This window comes from Trachypithecus francoisi, unplaced genomic scaffold, assembly GCF_009764315.1.
Source record: "Trachypithecus francoisi isolate TF-2019V2 unplaced genomic scaffold, Tfra_2.0 Lachesis_group2, whole genome shotgun sequence".
NCBI lineage: Eukaryota > Metazoa > Chordata > Mammalia > Primates > Cercopithecidae > Trachypithecus > Trachypithecus francoisi.
This window is the reverse complement of record NW_022681465.1, coordinates 176,721,179-176,744,817: the sequence shown is the minus strand read 5'-3', so window position 1 is coordinate 176,744,817 and position 23,639 is coordinate 176,721,179. Positions and strand designations below refer to the sequence as shown.

General features: G+C 39.3%; 2 protein-coding genes and 1 long non-coding RNA gene across 8 annotated transcripts in view; 2 read left to right on the top strand and 1 right to left on the bottom strand.

Moving 5' to 3' along the window:
- The first annotated feature begins 75 nt into the window (after window positions 1-75).
- On the top strand, window positions 76-12,668 carry LOC117065996. The gene is made up of 3 exons (XR_004430129.1): window positions 76-159; window positions 1,980-2,103; window positions 12,574-12,668. It is a non-coding gene; the product is annotated as an uncharacterized LOC117065996 (long non-coding RNA).
- ATG12 (autophagy related 12) lies at window positions 11,693-22,252 on the bottom strand. The gene is given in 5 exon segments (XM_033181501.1): window positions 11,693-12,189; window positions 13,230-13,292; window positions 18,165-18,301; window positions 21,937-22,159; window positions 22,161-22,252. Coding segments are annotated over 5 exon segments (564 nt in total). The 5' UTR covers window positions 22,242-22,252; the 3' UTR covers window positions 11,693-12,129.
- Window positions 22,191-23,639, top strand: part of AP3S1 (adaptor related protein complex 3 subunit sigma 1) — a 72,161-nt gene continuing 70,712 nt past the window's right edge. For 5 of the 6 annotated variants that reach the window (XM_033181497.1, XM_033181495.1, XM_033181499.1 and 2 more), the window contains exon 1: window positions 22,379-22,654. In XM_033181497.1, coding sequence (XP_033037388.1) covers window positions 22,586-22,654 — 69 coding nt within the window. In that variant the 5' untranslated portion in view covers window positions 22,379-22,585. Of the gene's footprint in view, window positions 22,655-23,639 lie in introns of all 6 variants that reach the window. The other variant, XM_033181494.1, reaches the window with a different exon arrangement.

The following is a 23,639-nucleotide window of genomic DNA, read 5'->3' as shown; positions in this document are numbered from 1 at the left end:
GACGCGGAGTCAAGAAGGAAAAGAAAAGGGAAGGAGAGGGACATTTCTTCCAAATGGAGAATTGTGAGGAGCCTGCGAAGACTGAGGATGGATTCCACTCCTAGGCCGGGCAGCGCCTGTTTTGTCCATTGAAACTATCTAGAATATGCCCCAGGCTAGGTGGAAATAAGTCGAAGACATATATATATGTGTGTGTATACACACACACACACACACACACACACATTCTGTCAAAATATATTTAAGTATACACACACATATTTTTTGAAATGTGTAGTGAAATATATTTTGACAAAGGAGACTCGGGTCTCTAGTAAGACAATTAGTGAAACGACGGAAAACCAAGAACTCTTTGATTTTAAAATCAAATATTTTCTTTTTAAAAAAGAATATATATAGAGAGCCAAAATATATTTAAGTACACACACATATTTTTTGAAATGTGTACTGAAATACATTTTGGCAAAGGAGACTCGGGTCTCTAGTAAGACGAGTAGAGAAATGATGGAAAACCAAGAACTCTTTGATTTTAAAATCAAATATTTTCTTTAAAAAAAAAAAATCCAGTGCACAGAGCAAGACTCCGTTTCAAAAAAAAAAAAAAATTCCAGTGCAAAGAATCTGGTATTTCATTTGATGGTGTAAAAGGGGGCTTTTTCTGAGGGGATGGGGCTCGGACGCAATTATTTCAGAGGCTCTAATTATATTTGAATCTCTCAAGCATGTGCTTGAAGGAGCCTGCTGGCACACACATAAGGAAACGCGTTTCTACATCACGCATAGCACCTAACACGGTGGGAACAACACAAATCAAGTAAAGTAGCATTTAAATGAGAAAGATGTTAAAGACGAGGAAATGCAAGTGTAGATTTCTTTCTTCTCGTTATAGATGGACCCAGGGAATAATTTGGATTTAAGGTTATTGAAGTTCTAGACTTCTGAAGACCTGTTTTTTTTCTAGACTGTGATCGCCCTCCCTCGTGTATATACATGTAGACAATGAAATTGACTTGTGCCAGGTAGTCTTAAACATCTCTGGTAAAACTCGCTACATTATATTCTAACAGTGTTGTTAAAAGCTCAATCACCTATTGTTCAAAAATGGCTATAGGTAGACAGCATTCCAGAAGCCAGCTTTGGTAATGTGTGTTGCTGCCGGGTAGTGAATTAACAAAGTATTTTGTGACAGAGTAACCTGTAAACTTTTCATTGTTTACACAAATTGTTTTTTATTCTTGGCAATGTTTTCTACTGAGTCTCTTAATTACTTCATTTCAGCTAGTGTAATCCATAAATATTTGGAATGAACAAAAATATATATATATAAGCACAATTTATCTTTTCTACATTTCAGTTGATACAACTTCTAAATTTTTCTGACAATTTCATTTTCTTTCTCTGACTCCTCTTTTTCTTTTTAAATTTTTATGAAAGTAATATATTCACATAGTTAAAAAAAATCAGTAGTACTGGAAGGTCAATGAAAAGCAGCAGGCCCTTTTAACCATTCCCGACTATCTGTCCTGTACGTAAAGAGTCAGTCTCTCAACTCTTCTAACTACTCCTTGTGGTCGTTACTTCCTTTTTCCAAAAATAGGCTTTTTTGTTGGTTTGTTTCAGCAATTTTAGATATTATCTAGTCATTTTACATTATGAAAGCTCCACTCGTTTATTATTCATTCATTAATTTATTCAACAAATGTCTTTTTGGGTGAATACAAATTTTCATTTCACCTGAGTAAATACCTAGGAGTGAGATTGCTGGGCCATTTAGTCAGTGCATGTTTAACTTTGCAAGAAATTGACAAACTAATTTGCAAAGGGTCTGTGCCATTTCGCATTCTCAACAGCAATGTATGAGTTCTAGTTGCCCTGCATCCTCACCAGGTATTGTCAGTTTTACCAATTTTGGTCAAATAGGGGTGTGCTGATATCGCATTGTGTTGTTCATTTTCTATATCTCTAATTATTACGGGCAGGTCTTTGTTCTTAGAGCTCCCAAGATGGTGGCCGGCCATTCCCAAGATGGCAACAAGCCTTTTGTTCTCTGACTTGGGGTTCTTGGCCTCACAGATTCCAAGGAATGAAACCTTGGGTGATGCGGTGAGTATTATAGCTCTATTAGAAGCCGTGGGTCACGGAAGAGAACCATGGAACCCAGCGACTAGTGTTCAGCTTAATTAGGAGGAACTGGGGCACTTAGCAGTGCAGGAACAATGGCGAGCCTTTAGTCCAATTGGGATTGGCAGTGGGTGCCTCAGTGGATCAGAAAAGCAGCAGACACCCTGCCTGATCTGGAGGGGTGGAAGTCAGTGGCGGGTCTGTGATGGTGGCAAACAGCAGTGGTGGACAGCAAGCGAAAGCTCAACTTGAGCCATAACAAACACAGACCAGAAGAATGTGCAGTTGCAAGATTTAATAGAGTGCAAACAGAGCTCCCATACAATGGGAGGGCGCCCAAAGAGGGATGCCACTCCCTGCTTGAATGTCTGGGTTTATATCCTGATCATTGTCCCTCCCTGGTGCTCTCAGGCGATATATGATTTGACTATTTCTTTACCTCCTGCTTTAGCCTAATTTGTATTTTAGTGAGCCCTCTTTACTACCTGATTGGTTGGGTGTGAGCTGAGTTACAAGCCCCGTGTTTAAAGGTAATTGCAGTCACCTTTCCCAGCTAGGCTTAGGAATTCTTAGTCGGCCTAGGAAATAGAGCTAGTCCTGTCTTTCATAATGACTAATGATGTTGAGCATATCTTTATGTGATTAATTATTTGTAAATAATTTTTGATGAAATATCCAAGTATTTTGTCCATTTAAAAAATTATATTATTGTTGAGATTTAAGTTTATTATATATTCTAGAAACAAGTCAGATGTGTGATTGGTATATATTTTCTCCCAGTCTGTAACTTGTCTCTGTTTGTTTGGACAAAGGTCTTGCTCTGTCACTGAGGCTGGACCCTGAGTGGAGCCATTGGCTCATTGCAGCTTTCAACACCTGAGCTCAAGCAAGCCTACTGCCTACACCTCCTGAGTGGCAGGGACTACAAGCGTGCACCACCACACTTGGCTAAGTTTTAATTTTTTAATAGATTAGCTTGTTATGTTATGTTATGTCTTGTTATGTTGCACAGGCTGGGCTTGAACTACTAGGCTTAAGTGACTTCCTGCCTCAGCCTCCTGAAGTGTTGAGATTATAGGCGTGAGCTACTGTGCGTAGCTACCCTCTTTTCAACTTTTTAGATTCAGGGGTTACATGTGCAGGTTACCTGGGTATATTGTGTGATGCTGAGGTTTCTGGTATGAATGTTATTGTCACCTAGGTACTGAGCATAGTATCCAACAGTTTCAACCCTCGCTCTCCCCCATCCTCCCTCTAGTTGTCCCCAGTGTCTATTGTTGCCATCTTTATGTCCATCTGTCTCCTCCTCTTGACCTTCAAAGACCTCAAGGAACTTTATTAATATAGTGATATTGACACATTTTTATTGTTTCTTCTCTCAACTCCCTCCCTTCCCCCACACCCAGGATTTCATTGATCGTCTGTATGTGGATGCCTCCCACATTCCCTTAGTTTTACATGCAGACTGCCATCTCCAGCACCTCTTCCCACCTCAGATGCAGTATGTGTGAAACTCCTCTCAAGAATGCTCTCCCAAACTCCTAAAGGTTCTATTTCTGCAATGAGGCACCCAGGCTCAAAAACCTCATCCATTGCTGCCTACTCCTTCCTTGCATCATTATCCAGAGCCCATTCAACCAATTGCCAAGTTTTGTATCTCTTATCATTTTCCCTACTTTGCATTCTTACTGCTATTCCACTATTCAAACCTCTATTCGATTTTGGCTGGATTATGGCACTGGCCTCTGAACTGGATTCCTTGGTTCCAGCTTTCTCCCATATGTATCCTTTATTCACAATCACTTGATTAATTAGCCTAAAGCACAGAACTGATGATGTTGTTTCCTGGTCACATTCTTCCAATAACTCTAACTTTCCTATACAATAGGTCTTATTAGCCTGGCATTAATTTTTTTTCATATTTTGGCTATAAACTACCTTTCTTGATATTTTGCCCTTTATTATTTTTCTTTATGAATATATCTTTCAGCCAAATTGAATGTGCTTACCAAATCCATTGTTTTGCTTAAGCTTTTCCTTCTGCTTGAATCCTAGCCAGCCATTTCAACATGTCCCAATCTTATTTTAAGATCCAGCTTTTACTTTCCTGTCAAATGAGCCATCTCTCCTCCTCCTGAACAACGGAACAATCACTATCTTTCTTATGGCACTTACCATTTCTCAGCATGTGTTGCAATTACTTACGTGGATCACTTTGACAGTGAGAACCTTTAAGATAGGCTCCTCTTACATTTTATTTTTATATCACCACCAGTGCCTAGTGCACAGTATTTTGTGCAGGTTAGGCACAAATAGAAATATTTCTTAAGTGTATGCATAAATGAAGTTAGTAAAAACATATTGGCTAGAGTAACTCATCTAGTTCCTCATTCCTCTTTAAGGATCCTAGGGTTGTGATTTCAAATCCAGAAAAGACTTTTTTCAGGTTGTTTCTTTGCAAAGGACATCTGAATTCTTCCCAACAGTTGCATATTGTAACCTAACTATAGTCATCTAAAAAAGTTGACATTATAGACTCTGTTAACATAAGTAGAATACCTAGATCTAGAGAGGTAGCTCTACTGTACTCTGAATTGCCCAGGGCAATCAATGACTGTCACATTTTCAGACAGACATTGACATGGTGATAGATATACAGAGAAGGGAACTATCCAACATATTTTAAAAAGCATGTACTATATGCCAGACACTGCTAACAAAACTAAGCCACTGCCCTCTGAGGGCTTACATTTTAATGGGGTTATTATGTGAAGAAAGTCAATAGTAGCTTGATAGGAATAGCACTGAATCTATAAATTACTTTGGGTAATATGGCCATTTTCATGATATTGATTCTTCCTATCCATGAGCACGGAATTTTTTCAATTTGTCTGTGTTCTCTCTTATCTCCTTGAGCAGTGGTTTGTAGTTCTCCTTGAAGGCCCTTCATGTCCCTTGTAAGTTGTATTCCTAGGTATTTTATTTTTTTAAGACGGAGCCTCATTCTGTTGCCCAGGCTGGTGTGCAGTGGTGTGATCTTGGCTCACACTGCAAGCTCTGCCTCCCAAGTTCACGCCATTCTCCTGCCTCAGCCTACTGAGTAGCTGGGAATACAGGTGCCTACCACCACGCCTGGCTAATTTTTTTTTTTTTTGTATTTTTAGTAGAGACGGGGTTTCACCATGTTAGCCAGGATGGTTTCTATCTCCTGACCTCGTGATCTGCCCACCTCGGCCTCCTAAAGTGTTGGGATTACAGGCATGAGCCACCGCACCCGGCCAGGTATTTTATTTTCTTTGTAGCAATTGTGAATGGGAGTTCACTCACGATTTGGCTATCTGCTTGTCTTTATTGGTGTACAGGAATGCTTGAGATTTTTGCACATTGAATTCAAGTCCTGAATATCCTTGTAATCTTCTGTCTCCTTGATCTAATATTGACAGTGTGTGTTTAAAGTCTCCCACTATTATTATGTGACAGTCTAAGTCACTTTGTACGTCTCCAAGAACTTGTTTTATGAATCTGGGTGCTTCTGTATTGGGTGCACATATATTTAGAATAATTAGCTCTTCTTGTTGCATTGATCCCTTTACCATGATATAATGCCCTTCTGTCTTTTTTGAACTTTGTTGGTTTAAAGTCTGTTTTATCAGAGACTAGGATTGCAATCCCTGCTTTTTTTTGGTTTTCCATTTGCCTGGTAAATATTTCTCCATCCCATTGTTTTGAGCCTATGTGTGTCTTCGCATGGAAGATGGGTCTCCTGAATACAGCACACTGATGGGTCTTTATCCAATTTGCCAGGGTGTGTCTTTTAATTGGGGCATTTAGCCCATTTACATTTAAGGTTAATATTCTTATGTGTGAATAAAAAAGTGCAAAGTCCTATGTATTAACCAGCTGTCATCATGATGCTAGCTGCTTATTTTGCACATTCGTTGATGCAATTTCTTCATAGTGTCATTGGTGTTTATATTTTGGTATGTTTTTGCAGTGGCTGGTACTGGTTTTTTCTTTCCATATTTTGTGCTTCCTTCAGGAGCTCTTGTAAGGCAGGCCTGGTGGTGACAAAAGTCCTTCAGCATTTGCTTCTCTGTAAAGGATTTTATTTCTCCTTCACTTACGGAGGTTTGGCTGGATATGAAATTCTGGGTTGAAAATTCTTTTCTTTAAGAATGTTTAATATTGACTTCCACTCTCTTCTGGCTTACAGGGTTTCTGCAGAGATCCACTGTTAAGTCTGATGGCTTCCCTTTGTAGGTTACCTAACCTTTCTCTCTGTTGCCCTTAACAGTTTTCCTTCATTTCAACTTTGGAGAATCTGACGATTATCTGTCTTGGGGTTGCTCTTCTCAAAGAGTATGTTTGTGGTGGTCTCTGTATTTCCTGAATTTGAATGTTGGCCTGTCTTGCTAGGTTGGGGAAGTTCTCCTGGATAATATCCTGGAGAGGGTTTTCCAACTTGGTTACATTCTCCCCATCACTTTCAGGGACACCAGTCAATCATAGGTTTGGTCTTTTCACATAGTCCTATATTTCTTGGAGGCTTTGTTCCTTTTCAATCTTTTTTCCCTAATCTTTCCTTCATGCCTCATTTCAGTAAGTTGATCTTCAGTCTCTGATATCCTTTCTTCCACTGATCGACTCGGCTATCAGTGTGTGAAAAGAACTCCTGCAGCTAGCTCGGTGTCCGCCTGAACAGCCACCCAGTTTTGTGTTTGAAACCCAGAGCCCTGATGGTGTAGGCACACGAGGGAATCTCTTGGTCTGTGGATTTCTGAAACCAGGGGAAGTGTGGTATCTGGGCCAGATAGCACAGTCCCTCACAGCCTCCTTTGGCTGGGAAAGGTAGGCTCCCCTGCTCCTCGCACCTCCTGCATGAGGCGATGCCCCACCCTGCTTCTGCTCGCCCTCTGTGGGCTGCACCCATTGCCTACCCAGTCCCAATCAGATGAACAGGATACCTCAGTTGGAAATGCAGAAATTACCCACTTCTGCATTGGTCTCACTGGGAGCTGCAGACTGGAGCTGTTCCTATTCGGCCATCTTGCCAGTCAATCCTAAAAGCATTTTTTTTTATGCTCCCACATATGAGAATGTGTGCTATTTGTCTTTCTGTCCCTGCCTTGTTTCACTTAACATCATAATATCCTCCAGTTCCATGTTGCAAATAACAGGATTACATTCTTTTTTAAGGCTGAATATGCCATCATGTACACTTTCTCCATTCATCCATGCATGTACTCTGAGGTTGATTATATATCCTGGCTATTGTGAGTACTGCTGCAATCAGGTATCTCGATATACTGATCTCCTTACCTTTGGGTTTACAACCAGCAGTGAGAATGCTGGATTAGAGTAGTTCTATTCGTTTTTGGAGGAAACGTCATACTGTTCTCCTTAGTGGTTTTAGTAATTTACATTCCCATCAACAGTGTACAAGTATTCTCCTTTCTCCACATCCTCACCAGCATCCATTATTGCCTGTCTTTTGGATAAAAAACATTTAAACTGGGGTGTGCTATCTTATTTAGTTTTGATTTCCATTTCCCTGGTGATTCGTGATGTTGAGCATTTTTTCATATACCTGTTGCTCACTTTGATATCTTCTTTTAAGAAACATCTATTCAGATCTTTTGCCTATTTTTAATTGTATTTTTTTTTTGGCTATTAAGTTCTTTATATATTCTAGTTTTTAATTCCTTGTCAGATGAGTAGTTCGCAAATATTTTTGCCCATTCTGTAGTATATTTCTTCACTTTGTTTCCTCTGCTGTGCAGAAGCTTTTTAGCTTGATGTGATCTCATTTGCTCATTTTCACATAGGTTGTGTTTCTGAGGTCTTACAAGAAATCTTTGACCAGCCCAAACTTTTGGTTCCCCCAATTTTCTCTTCATAATTTCAGGTCTTACATTTAAGTCTTTAATCTATTCTGATTTTTGTATATGGTGACAGAATGGGGTCTAATTTCATTCTTCTGCATTCACATACTCAGTTTTGCCTGCACCATTTATTAATTATAGCAGGGACTGTCCTTTCCCCAATGTATGTTCTTAGTGTGTCAAGAGTTGACTGCAAGTAAATACATGGATTTACTTCTGGGTTCTCTGTTCTGTTCCATTGGTCTGTGTCTTGTTTTTATGCTTCTATCGTGCTGTTTTGGTTACTATAGCTTTGCAGTATATAATTTGAGGCCCAGTAATGCAATGCCTCCGGCTTTGCTATTTTTGCTCAGGATGGCTTTGGCTGTTCTGGGTCTTTTGTGGTTCCATACAAATTTTAGACTTTTTTTTTCCTATTTCAGTGAAGAATATCATTGGTATTTTGATAGCAATTGCATTGAATCTGTAGATTGTTTTGGGTAGTAAAGCTGTCAGGATTTGCTGATGGATTGAAACTGGGTTTGAAGACAGTCAAAATTCCAAGCATCTAGAGGGACAGATTTATCATTTTTGAGACAAGACTTGGGAAAAGTGGGGCAGGAAAAGGGGAAAAGTATGTTTTGTAGATGTAGATAAAAGAACTGGGAACAAATACTTGAAGGAAGCAAGGAGGCAGATTTTGGCATGTTGTAAGAAAGACAGTTATGAAACAAATAGCCATCTCAAAATGGACAGAACATCCTTTGTGTCTATCACTAGAAGTAATCAACCTAGATTCGTGTATATCAGCTACGATGACAGAAGGAACTATGGGAGTTGATTTATAAAGATTCCTCTAAAGATTTTACTCACATACATACATGTTTTATCTTTCATTAATATTAAATACAGAAACATGGGTAAACTAATAAATTTCTACTTACTTTCCATTATTTCTAAAAATTCAGTTTTAAAAAATTCCAGACTTAAATTCAAATCTGAAAAATCTGTCCTACCCCCTTTAGTCAACATGAAAGTGACTCAAGAACAGGGACTTTATAGTCTCTTATGAGCTTTATTAGTGTTATTCCAATATTTAGGACATAGTAGGCATTCAGTGTGTGAATGAAAGGTTATATGAACAAACTGAAGTTTATACTTACGTTTCAAGGTTTTTGATATTGCCAAATTTCCCCCTAAAAGTGATATACCAACTCATATTCTGTTCAACCAAAATATGACAGGATTTCCCCACAACTCTGCTAATACCAAGATGTACGTTATTTTTATTGATGTTTATCAGCATTGTTTTTATTTGTATTTTTTGTAACCAATAGGGTTCAAGGTGTTTCATGTTTTATTGACCATTTGTTTTTTTTCTGAATCGAAATTTGGTATGTTTAACCTATTTTTCAGTTGGTCTTTTTTTTTTTTTTACCAATTGAAATGAATTCTTCACATATTTAAGACACTAAAAGCACTGTCATATGTTGCAAATATTTTCCATTACCTTCTGCTGTACAAAAATTTTATACAAAATTTCCTGTTTTTAGCTGTCATACTTTGCAAATCACAATTTCATTCACTCAATGTGTTACATTACTAATTATTTATGTATAAGGAAATGTAGTATTATGTGTGTGTGGGTACCAGATAAAAACCAGAATAACTGGGCACACGGCTCTGAGGCAGTATGCAGTAAGTGCTGTAATAGTGGTAGTTTGCTGTGTTTTTATGAAAGGGTATCTTTTCCTTGAATGATTCAGATAGCCTTTAAAATCCGAATCAGGCCTTGAAGAAGAGTTAGGATTTTAAAGGGTGAAAGTGTAAGTAAACTGCACGAGCAGAAGTAGAAAACAGAAAACACAAGGCATCTTGAAAGAACAGTGAATAATCCAGTTTGGGTTAAATAATGTAGGGAAACAGTATTTATATAAATACGACTTGAACTGTATTCAAATACTAATATTTGCTGAACTGTTTTCTGAATAGTTTTCATTATGTGGTCTGTAGCTGGCTTCCTCCTTTGTGCTAAGAGTTTACTCAGCACATTATAATCCTTGGAAAATGAAGTAGCAACTGCATGAGATTTTTATTTTCACACTCCTTCAACACCTAAGACTTTCCCAGTTTGTGTTACAACTAAATTGGTTGACTAATGTCATATAATCTGAGGAATACACTGTACTTCTAGTAGATATTTAAGGTCCCTTTAGGATTGAAACTTATAGAAATCAGATTCCAGGAACTATCCAATCTCATTTTGATTTCAGATAAAACATTAATTTGCCTTATTCATTAAATATGGTGAATTCATTATGAAGTCTCTGGCATACTTTTAAAGGTGTAAGTACAAAATTGTAATATTATGCATATACTTTGTGTGCCATGGGTCATCTATGTACAGTAAAATAAAGCATGACATTATTGACATCTATTTAGTCACAAAGAAAACTTAAAATATCACCTGAATGTTCAATTTTCCCCCCAAGTTTAATAAGACTTGAGAGTCTACATTAAAAATAAATTGTGTTTTAGGTTCTAGTCACCCAATAACTTATCAGATCCAGGCTTAATTATTGCTTCATGTTGCAAATTTAGCACAGAATGATTCTTTGAGTTAAGATCAAGAAATAATTAAATATGATTTGAAAAAGAACAAAGTCCAGGCCCGACAGGGTGGCTCACGCCTATAATCCCAGCACTTTGGGAGGCCAACGTGGGTGGATCACCTGAGGTCAGTCAGGAATTCGAGACCAGCCTGGCCAAAATGGTGAAACCCCGTCTCCACTAAAAATAACAAAAAATTAGGCAGGCGTGGTGGCAGGCGCCTGTAATCCCAGCTACTCAGAAGGCTGAGGCAGGAGAATCACTTGAACCCAGGAGGCAGAGGTTGCAATGAGCCGAGATTGCGCCATTACAGTCCAGCCTGGGCGACGAGCAAAACTCCTTCTCTTAGAAAAAAATAAAAAAATTCCTTCAGTAAACTGAAGCGGACAAAACTAGAGAACACATCTTTTCCATACTCAACTTATCTAACTTTAAAATGATATTACTTGGAATTCTACTACATACCATCTTAGATCCTGTTTTGAAATTCCATTCACATTCCATTTGATTTACTAGAATGCCTTTTTTTTTTTTTGAGATGGGGTCTCACTCTGTTGCCCAGCAGGAATGCCATGGTACAATCATGACTCACTATACCCTTGAACTCCCAGGCTCAGGGGATCCTCTTGCCTCTGCAGCTTAGTAATTTTTTTTTTAATTTTTATTTTTTTGTAGAGTTGGGGAAATTGCCTTGTTATCCAGGCTGGTCTCAAACTTGTGGCCTCACACAATCCCCACACCTCGGCCTTCCAAAGTGCTGGGATTACAGGTGTAAGCCACCATGGCTGATCTGGAATGCTTTCTATAAATGACAGAATAACACCACAGTTAGGTGATTGGGACTCAAGAATCCTTAAATGATAGTACTGAAAACAGGTATATGACTTATTTGTCCAGAATTTGTATTATAATATAACCATGTGTATTGTCTAAAATTACAGTCTTTCAGTCTGTCCAACGTGCTTGCTCTCCTGGCTAGATATTAGCTAAAAATTAGCAAAAACTCCCGTTTCCCTTATTACTCCTCAGCAAAGATGTGAAACCAAAGTGCCTAATCTTTTCTGCCTGGTGAGCTGCCCTCTACTGGACTCTTTGAGGTATTCAGCCAGCAGGTCAATGTGACTATATTTAAGAAGGTAAACACAGACATAAATGTAAACATTAAAAAAAAAGGAACCTTTTAGTATATTAACTTTTATCATGAAAACAATTTCAGTCATTTTGAGAACTGGCAATGAAGATGCTTATACAGTCTTAGTCTCCTTTTCAACCTTGGAGGCAGATCTGCAGCAATAATAGTAACAAGTAGGAGCAATGGGTGTACTATAATGACCATCTTTTATGATGATTGGTGTATTAATACAAATCACATTTTTTTTGAGTCCATTCATGCTATGGATGTTTTCTTATGCATAAACATAAACACATACTGAATAGATCACATCTGTTAAGTCTCTTGCCACAAGCAGCAAAACTTTTCAGAGCTGTCTCTTCTGTGAAAATCCATCTTATGTAGCAAGTTGATTTTCTTTGTGGTTCATCCCCATGCTTGAGACTTGCAGTAATGTAAAACCAGTTTACCATCACTGCCAAAACACTACAAAAAAAAGGCAATAAATCAAACTCAATCTTTATTATTCTTAGATGAAACTAAGAAAATAAATGCCACATGTATCATAAATATCCACACATGTACATTACGTTACCTATGTTACAGGCTATCTCTTTCAAAGGATGCCTGTTTCTATCAGACACATATTAATAATCCGGTGTTTAATAAAATCTGTCCTTTAAGCATCTTAGGCATGAATGAGCTTATGTATTTTAATCTTGTCCTTTCTCTACATCTCCAACCACAATGTATGTAATTTCAGCTGTTTTCTAGTAGTGGTGCTACTAGGTGTACTCTAATTACTCTTGCAATGACACTGTAAGATGTTGAACAAAGTCATTCTTACGCTGTTTTTTCAATTTCTTGTAGGCAGATTTAGATAACAGATTATAAGAACAATGCAGAAGAAATCAACCATAAAGAAAAAGCCTTACTTTCTAAGAATTACAAAGATGACTTTGAAATATAATTTATTCCTTGGTTCTTCAATCACTGTATAATTTATTAAGATCTTACTATGATCAAGATGTTAGATAACAGAACAAGAAAGTCATCTTTTCTTCTATCCCAGACAATTAAGAATGGCATGATGGATGGGCGCGGTGGCTCACGCCTGTAATCCCAGCACTTTGGGAGGCCAAGGTGAGTGGATCTCACAAGGTCTACAGATCGAGACCACCCTGGCAAACATGGTGAAACCCTGTCTCTACTAAAAATAAAAAAAAAAAAATCAGCCAGGTGTGGTGGCACACACCTGTAGTCCCAGCTACTTGGGAGGGCAAGACAGGAGAATCACCTGAACCCCGGAGGCGGAGGTTGCAGTGAGCCGAGATCATGCCACTGCACTCCAGCTTGGGCAACAGAGCGAGACTCGGTCTCAAAAAAAAAAAAAAAAAAAAAAAAATGGCATGCCATCTCTTGAAATAAAAATGTGAATTAACAATACTACACAATATACATATTATACAGATGTGCATACTCCATTAAGAAAAAAAAGCAATAATTTTTTTTTTTTTTTTTTTTACCTCATACAGAGTTCCAACTTCTTGGTCTGGGGAAGGAGCAAAGGACTGATTCACATAAATAAACTACAAGAAAGGAGAGAAAAACAGAGATGTTTAAGGGTATCCTGATTAATCTGCATTTTTCTGCATTCCAATCAGCTAGCTATTTCGTATTGTTTTCACAACTGAAGAAAGCTCTACTCCTAACTTTTCTAGTCAATTTAAAGAGATCTTTATGAAGATCTCATTTTTCCTCCAGAGGAATAAAAATAACACAACTCCAGTTCCTAGAACAGTGGTTCCTAACTTTTTATAACTAAGAAACTTTTAAATATTTTTTACAAATAGCTTTTGAAGGGCTGGCTATTCAAGAAATTACATTATCATAAAAATATCCCCACTTACCCATAAATAATTTCCCCTAAGAAAATTACACACACAGAGTCAAAAATCAGTATGTCTAATATTCAAGGTAGTTTGTGCACTTTCCTTGGGTAAATGTATGACATATATACTTAGGTTTTTTATAAAGTCACTTACAGGCAAATGAACCAGGAAAAAAGCAACAAAATTAAAACCTTATAACCTTGCTCTTTAAAGGATTCGCTGCTCAATGTTTCAGTTTAGTCTGTTTTTACTAAAATATTTCTAGTACTTAAAAAAAGTCACAGTGTCCAAGTGCCTTCTAATAATTTTCTTTTTGGAAAACAAAACATTATATGCAGGTAACAAATTTAGTTTTCCTTTAATATCCAAATTTGGGACTAAAATGTCCTGGATTAAACTTAGTATTACAAAAAAAAAAGTATCAGAATAGTTGGTTGACAGACACTATTTTGATCACTAACCATGAACAATCAATATTGCTCGCATCTCTCTTAGCCAATGTAGTGTGGTGATTAAGTGTACAGGCTCTAATAAGACACATCTGGGCTTGCATCCTGGCTTTAAATACAAATAATCTCTCATCCTCTTTATTTGTAAGATATGGAAAATAATAGTAACTATACTTCTTGGGTCTACTGGGAAAGACAAAATGAGATAATGCACTAAGTATCAGTGCCTGGTGTATGTACTCAAGAGATGTTATTGTTAAATTATCTTTAAATAGTTCATGCTGAAATATCAATTCGTGGTTACGGCTGAGTAGAGTTCTGGCACAAAAATTTCAGAACTGTAACAGAAAACAATGTGCATTTTAATGTGAATTTTTTGTAATATAAATAGAATTTGTGTTCAGTGCCTGACAATTTATAAGCAAATCCAGATTTTACTCTTGTACGTTATAAATGAGGGGAAGGGCTCTCAATAACAGCTTAGTTTATCAGTGTCGATGATGTGCTGAGAATTGTACATGGAACTATGAAGATTAATGTGACCTCTTCCCTCAATGAGCTTATAATCTATCTATAGGACAGGCAGACACACATGAATAAATATGGGCGAGAAAAGTACATCTAATGAAGTATGTAGCATACAGAAATGTACACTAGTCTAGCCTAGCAAAAGGGTCAGGGATGGCTTTGTGGGAAATAAGCAGGATTTAACCAGGTGAAGAAAGTAGTAATTAGGACTTCGTAGGCAAAGGAGACAAAGAGTAAGATGGTGTGGTGTTCACAGAAAACAGCAGACTAGATGAAGCAGAGAACCAACTGAAGGAATTCAATGTGATTTTTTTAACAGGTGTTAACTGGAAATTTTAAAAAGCAATTCAGTTCGTTTAAAAGAGATAAAGCTCTATATAAGTAACAGGTTAACATCATCAATTCCACTGTAGAAACGCTAAGTGGCTTATAATTTGTTCCTTTAAAGTAGATGTAGTTACTCCAGGTTTGTGAAAGTAAAATTCCATGGAAATATTATTTCCAAACTATAAGAACTTGGGCAGACAGAATTAGTTTTATTAATTACTTTGCCTTTAAATCAGCTTTTCTTTTTACCTTTAAATCAGCAGTCTTTAAATTGATGTCTCTAGTTATTCTGGTTATAAAGCTCTCTGTCTGGTAGATTCCTCATGGATTCATTGGAATAGCATTTTCTGCTAATAGTTTGTGCCCTAATTAAGTCAGTTATGCAGGATATGAAAGCCTGATTTCACTTTTTCCTTAAGTATCTTTGCTGTCAAAGTTTGATGACAGCCTAATTTTCTAAGTCATGCCTTCTTTCCTAACCCTACATTTCCAAATGATTTCAAGTCCAGTAATTTTAACAGAATGCATCCTGGTGTTCATTATTCTGGGTTGATACTCTCAGGTACTTGGGATGTTTTTTCAATATGTATTTTTAAATCTCTTAAATGACATTTTTACAGTATTTTTTCTGTTCCCTTGCTCTGTTTTTTTTCTTCAGACGCTTGTCCAAAGGCTGACTCACTTTTAAATTTTTTTCATCTATTTTTCTTAACCCATTATCCATTGTTTACGTTCCTCCTACTTTAGTCTCCATTTCTGAAATAATTTCCTTTTATTTCTAATTCTTTTCCTGAGCTCTGTCACTTCATTTCTTAGTTTCACTAATGCTGATGATTGTTTTTCTTTCATGTCTTATACCATCTTCTTGTTTTTAGCTCGTTTTGAAATACAAGGTTCCAGTTTTCGACTTGTCTTATAGGCATATTTTTCTGGCTTGATTTCATCGTCTCTAGGGATGTTGTTCTTTTCCGCATCTCTTTTTTCTTGTAACACTGTACGGAATTTGACCTTGTTATTGTTTCTATGTGAAATTAGTTTTCCTCAATTTTTAGAATGAGGTGAATTAGGGTAGTTTTTCTAACTTCACAGAGCTCCCCCTGTTGTTTTTTGTATACTGTTCAAAACGATGGAGGCCTGCTTTGAGCTAAGTTCTGTTCCCCTCCATTTTGATCTGGTCTTTCTCTTTCCTTCCTTTCTCACGTCCCTACCCTTTTCAATTTTCATTTCACTTCCGAAAATTTCTCCTCAGTATGGGGTCCTGGAGCCCTCCTGGGTCTATTTTGAGATTGCTTGAGCCCTTCAAGTCCTCCTTAGTGCAAATACATTATCATGTGCTACAGGAGAGGGCAAAACTCCTCTCAGTCAGCTTGTATTCTCAAATTGGCTCACTTTGCTTCTCAGTCAGGATCTATTAGCGCTTTTGAGGTTCTTCTTGTCTCAGTGCTGTCAGATGCCAACCCTGTTTCTTACTGCTTCTTTCAGCACAGATGCTGATACCATGCAGGTCCTGTGGTTGCTGGTGGTTTGCCCCCACCAACATGTGTTTTGGGGCTTATGAGGATATCTTATCACCTAGTTTTGTTACAAATACTAATCATGGGTTTTTGGTTTTGCTATCTAGTTGACTAAGTTTTGTGAGAATTCAGAGAGATTCATGCATGCCTTCTGGTACCACTATCTTCCCAGAATGCCTAGCATTACTTTTTTTCCTTTAACATCCATTTTGCTAGATAAAACTCAGAAGATATCAGTTTTAGTTTAATCTAGGAAAATGACAAAATAAGTTTTTATGTTTCCTATTGCTTAAATGGGAAAGGATAATCATATTCACTACAGAGGCATTAATTTAACCTTTATGAAATTGTTTACATAGGGTAGAATGGTTGAATGATGGCAATTTTATGTGGTTCAACCTACTATGTATTGGTATCAATCCAGTCCTTTCAGGTTACTGAACGAATATAGGCAATACAAAATTTCAAGACTCTTAACAGAGAACACAGTATCATTTCATCTTCTTTTAATCTCCATGTATTTCAAACTAATGCATTAGTCAGTACATTTATTTTTACCAACTCTTCATGTTGCTTCTTTAGTAAATACATAGCCTCTGCTCATTTCTCTCAAATGTATGTCCTCATTCCCCTGACCTTTCCATTTAGCTTCACCTTTGTGAGAGCACTTGCAGCCAAACTCCTAGATCAGAGTCAGTTTTTTGCTCCTCCCTGACAAAAAGAAATTCCAACATGTCCTGCTTTAATGATAGTTCACTTGCTTTACCCATGCACACGCCTGTGTTCAGAAGCAAATATTTCCCCCAGCGCCCCCACACAAAAATTCCTGATTTTATTTAAAAAATACATACGATTCTTCAACTACCTATTCACTCATGCTATCTGAGTTAATACTATCCAAGATTGTGATCTATTTGTAGATAAAGGTGTCTGATATAAACTGTATATATAAAAAACAATATGCCAAATACATGTAGACATTTAAATTTCTGTAGTCAAATGCCAAGTTAAAATGCAGTGGCATTTAAAGAATGAACCTTTACTACAGCTGCCCCGTGAAGTGCTTAATGTGTACCGTAACATGAAGTATTTCTTAGTTCTCTCACAATATCTGGCAAAGATACATTGCTTACCTCGAGAAAAACAGGAAAAAAGTAACTGCTATCAAAACAAATTGAAAAAAATCCAAAACTTTTGTAGTAATGTACAGATACTGTAATGCTCTACGATAGATTTTTCTGCACGGGTATTCAGTGACTTTCTGAGGAAAACAATACAGGAGGCAATAAATACATAAATAAACTGGTTCACATTGTAAATCTAAAACATTTCATTTCAGAATTCCCCAGAGAATCCTTTGATAAACTACATAAACTCCACTAACAAGAGATAAGGCAGGGCACAGTGGCACACTCATGTAATTCTAGCACTTCTGAGGTGGCCCAGTCTCTACTCAAAACACAAAAATTAGCCCGATGTGGTGGTGCACTCCTGTAATCCTGTACTCGGGTGGCTGAAGCAGGAGAATCGCTTGAACCAGGAGAAGGTTGCAGTGAGTCACCGCACTCCAGCCTGGGCAACAGAGCGAGACTGTCTCAAAGAAAACGAATAAATAAAAATAAAGGGATAAAAGGGCATAACAAAAGCAACATATGTGGCTCCATATGCATTTCTATAAACAACAGTTAATTCATCGTTGCCTAGGAACTACTGCAAATTTTTGTAGGAAAACGTCACCATTGGTTTCATACCAACTGTTCTGAGGCCACAAGTTTAAGAAACTTTTTGATGAAGTCAATGAGTCCTTGGATGGTTCGGGTTCGCTCTACTGCCCACTTCTTTGTTTTCATAATAGGAGTATCTCCCACAGCCTTTAGCAAAATGTCAACTGTAAAACAATAAAATTTACTGACAATTACATGGAAACATCTAAAGAGAATGGAATATAAAAGACTTAGAAATCAGAAATATTTAATCTACATCCATCTTATGTATTTATGATACTGAAGATATGTGAGAGGTATAAAAATGTTAGATTCTTTTCCATAATTTTTTTCTTGATCCTACGAAGTTCTCCCAACAGGACTAATTTTTAAAATGCATTTTATCTTAACAGGCAATTCCGAAGAGAAGAAATACAAATGATCAATACAAAAACAATATTTAAGTTCACAAAAAGCAAAGTAAAATAATGTCATGTCCCTTTTCACCCACCAAACGACTTAAAATTAGAATAATTACCAGTGTAGATGATACTACTTTTGAGAATGTAAAATGGTACACTCTTTGTGGAATGCAATATGGTAATACAGATCCCAATAAAGGTATACTTTGATTCAACAGTACTTCTAGGAATCTAGCCTAAGAAAATATGAGATGTGTAAAAATTCACTTAAAAAGATTTCACCTCCATTTAAGCATTTATTTTTATATGAAACACTGGTAAACCTAAATATCCAAACGGTATTTGGAGGTGACTGATTAACTGGAATGTAGTAAACAGCATACACTTTAAACTGCCTGAGGTTCAAATCCTGGCTCTGCCATTTGCTGGGTATATATGTGGATATTTAATCTCTCCAACAGCATGTATAATATCTCAAATGCATTAAAAACCATCAAAAACACACTAACATAAATATGGAAGAATATGCACCAAAACGTTATTTCTCATTAGTGACATTGTAGGCAATGGTTACTTGGTTTTACTTATGCTTTTTGTAACTACCAAATTTTCTGTAATAAACTTTTCAATAAAGGAAAGCAGTAAGTTATTAACAATAATAGAAAAACCAAAGGCCAAAAAGAAGTTGCAGAAAGAGAAATCTTAAGGTTTCAATGATCCAAAACACAGATATGCAAACCCAAACCCTATAAATCTGTCTCTTGAATAAAGTTATTTGCTAAAAAACAACAAACAAACAAACATCTGGCCAGGCGCGGTGGCTCACGCCAGTAATCTCAGCACTTTGGGAGGTCAAGGAAGGAGGATCACTTGAGGTCAGGAGTTCAAGAGGGCCCAGTCCCCTTCCAACTTCTTGTTCAAGACTAGCCTGGCCAACATGGTGAAACCCCGTCCCTACTAAAAATACAAAAAATTAGCCAGGGGTAGTGGTGCATGCCTGTAATCGCAGCTACTTGGGAGGCTGAGACAGGGGAATCACTTGAACCCGGGATGCGGAGGTTGCAGTGAGCCGAGATGCGCCACTGCACTCCAGCCTGGGTGACACACTGAGACATCCTCTCAAAAAAAAAAAAAAAAAAAAACAAACAACAACAAAAAAAACACACATCTGCAGTCAAAAAGCAACACACTTTGAAAGCAAAATAGTGTATTGCTGCCCCCTTAAGTTAACTCTATTCTACTACACCCTTCTTGCTCCATTCTTTTGGTATTAAATGCTGGGGCGGAAAGATCAGAGTCAATTTATTCAAGTTTACCCCTGGAATGAAGGCATCTAGAACACATGATGCATGCACATTTTATCTTCCTACTAAAGAACTAATTATCCTAAGGCCCAGTTATCTCGGGAATAGGAATGTATTTGGAGATAACATGGGATTTTAGTTATCCTATCTTTCATACCTCCCTTCACTGCTCCCTCAATCCCCTGGGGCTATCAGTAAATCGATTAACGCAATTAAACATTTCCAGAAAGTGAAGCAGAAAATATCATGAGTTATGCTACCTAAGGAAGAAGTGTAAGACAGTGAGAAACTAGAGAAGGAAAATAATTTAATTACAGTTGCCCTCTCTTTTTAATTTTAAAGGTGATTTGCCTGTAATTTTGAACCCCGGACATTAGAATCAACTAGGAAAACACTTACTCCCCAGGTAACCTAACATACCGCCGGTGCCAAAACCTTGGTCTGTTTCAACAATCTTTCTTCTGTAGATTAAAACAAAGGCTGAGGATACAAAACAGTTAAGCTGCTTTCATCAGATTATCCTCAACAAATGATGACAACCTCAAGGTAGGAATAATTAGAAATAGGTTAGGAATAGAAAGTTTTATATTGGAGAGGCAAACTCAAATGCTAACAAGAGCCAGAAGATAAAAATCTGATCCTTAAATGACAGTTCAACTTGCAAAAAATACTGTTCAGACCAAGAAAATATGCCCTCGGGCAATATTTAGATTGTAAGCCACTTTTTTTTTTTTTTTTTTTGCTTCTGTTTTACACAGCTATCATCAGGGTCAAGTAATAAGCTTTTGACTAAGACTGTTAGACCTTAAAACGAATCTCGGAAAGTCCGCTCTTGCCTATGTATATTGGAAGAAAAAATGGAACAAAAAACTGTAAAACCTGCGGAATTCTTTTTTAGCGGCTATCCATGGAAATAATCACAGTGCATCACGTGAAAATGGGAGTCTGACTTAAAGGGGGGGGGGCAGTCCTGGGAGAGAATGCACAGTAGCAGAAGTTGAAGAAAAGGCAATGAGACCAATGTCTTTTTTTGGGGGGGGGGGGTGGAGTTTGCTCTTGTTGTCTAGGCTGGAGTGCAATGGCGCGACCTCCGCTCACTGCCACCTCCGCCGCGCCGGCTCAAGCGACTCTCCTGCTTCAGCCTCCCGAGTAGCTGGGATTACAGGCGCGCGCCACCACTCCCAGCTAATTTTTATATTTTTAGTAGAGACAGAGTCTCACCATGTTGGCCAGGCTGGTCTCGAACTCTTGACCTCAGGTGATCCACCCGCCTCGGCCTCCCAAAGTGCTGGGATTACAGGCCTGAGCCACCGCGCCCAGCCAGAGACCACTGTCATCTTAACACTGAACGCGGAAAACTTGTCTAAGGACAAAATCAGCCTCTCTGAATCGAGGGTGCTTATATGCTGCTTTTCTCATAGGCAACTGTAACTCTACAGAGTGCTTTCGAACACGTAACCTTGGCAATCTCTTTTACAAAGGAAAACATCTCAAACAATAAAGGGTTGAGGATAGCTGGTTCAAGCAATGAAGTAACTCAAAAAGCTTCCAAAATGTGTTTCTTAAAAAGGTAACATCTATGCCTTTAGCTTTCCCTTAGCAGTCTTCATTTTGCGTTAAAAATTTGGTTTTTGGTTTAAGGAGCGAATTCACAACCATCTGAGAGGGGGAAAAAAACCAAAAAAGCGAGTAAGTCAGAAGGCGTGAATGCTAATCCAGGCTTTGCCAGTGACCATCCCTACCACCGTAAAACATTATTAAAATAATTAGCTCTTGTGTTAAGTACCTGGAATTACCGAGAACCCCCACTCAGCTCCCTCCCTTCTTCAAAGAGCTCGCAGTCTGGCCAACTCAAAGAATACAATATAAAAAGGGGTGTGGCAGCCAAGTATCAGGACCTACTCCGACAGAGATAGTATTTTGACACTCAACTCAAAAGCCTTAAAAATCAAAAAGTACACTTCTTCTGATGACTGGTCAAAATGCAGGTCTAGGACGGGAGCTCCTCTAAATTTTGCTTCTTTACTGGTCGCCACCCCCAGTCGCATGCAATCTGAACCTCCCGCCTCTCTGCCCGGAAATAAATTCAGTTACTTTTTTTCTTGGTGTCGCCAGCAGGTTCCTCTGTTCCCGGGGAAACTGCAGCGGAAGACGGGGGCTCCGGGGTGGTTGTTTCTGGGGAGACCTCCGTAAGTCCTTCCCCTCCAGCAGCACTTGAGGGAGGAAGCTGCAACAGAGACTGCGGCTCCTCCGCCATCTTGCTTGGAGAGACTGGAGAGCGGAAGTAGCGATTGAGCGCGTGCAGCGGGTGTGCTTTTTCTCCAGAGAGCGTCGCTAAGGAGGCGCCGGAGTAGGGGAACCCAATTCCACAGTGAAACTTGGTGTTCCTGGCTAGTCATTCAAATCGAAGCTGTGGCAGACCTCTGAACGTTAATAACGCAACATGCGTTTCTCCGCGACTACAGACCTCAGGAAAGGAGAGGTGGGCTCCGTGCTGGGTCGAACGCGCACACTCCCCTCTTAGACCGCTCGCTGGCTCGGACCTAGAAATGTTTCCGCTTTCCTCAGGGCCTGCCCCGCCCAGGCCCCGCCCCTCGGGCCCCGCCCGGCGACTCGGGAGCGCGCGCGGGTGCGTACGGGAGGGGGCGGGTGGGGAAGGATCGCCGGCGAGATTAGCAGGCGAGGATCGTGCGCCCGCCCCCGCCCTGGCCCCCAGCGCCCACCCGGTCGGCCCGGCACAGCCATGATCAAGGCGATCCTAATCTTCAACAACCACGGGAAGCCGCGGCTCTCCAAGTTCTACCAACCCTACGTGAGTATCCAGCTGCTGCTGATCGGGCGAGGGGGAGTCGTTGGCGACGGGCAGCGCCCAGCGCGGCTTCCTCAGAGCGACCCCCTCCGGCGCGCTGCGGCCCTTCTCCCGTCCTGGCCGCCTGGCTCTCGCCGGCTGTCAGCCTCCCGGTGGGTGTGGACGGGGTGCCCACCTCCCTGCCGCGCGGTCAGCCATCGACGTGGCTTTGCCCGGGCGGTTCCTCCGCCCGTCGGTGGGCTGCGTGCCTTCCCGGCTGCGCGGGCGAGGCCCTCGCCGATCGGGCAGCGGCAGCCCACCCGCGCCCCGCAGCCCTGCGCCCCGGCCCCAAGAGCCAATCCCGCGCGACTGCCTTGTGCCGCCCGCGGCTGCAGTTAGCCCGGGAGGAGGAAGACGGGGCGGAACTCGTTCTTCTCGCCCCCCTCCCCCGGCTCCCAGCCTTTCCAAGTGGACTTCTTTCTGTCCTTTGGCCAGATGGGCTACTGGTTTTCACTGTAATCATCTCATAGGGCAGGAACTTTGGCTTCCTGCGTTTGATAACTGCACGCTCTGTACAGTCTCTCTCCTGTATGTTTCGATACGTGACCGACTGCCCAGTGTGACTTTCAGTTGTCTCCTTATTAAAGAGGAAGATACGTGAGGACCTAATATTTTTATCAGGCCTTTTAGCAGCTGGCTGCAAATTATTTACCCTCGAAGTAACCAGCGACGTTTGTAGTTGACTGATTGGAACTGTGGTTCTATACCTAAAAGTTATGATTTCAGCTTCTGGTTTGGCATTTTTCCACATATGGGAATTTGCCATCGTTTATAGTTTTTTTCTATTTATGAAGAATAGTAGCATTTGTAGAACTTCTCTTTTAGATGTGTGAATATTGTTTAGTATGGACAAGTGCAGGAGGCATTAAGGTAGTAGAGATAAGTGATTTATTGATGATCGAGGAAGGGTTTTATAGAGGTGTGTGCTCATCTGAGCGCAAAATTCACT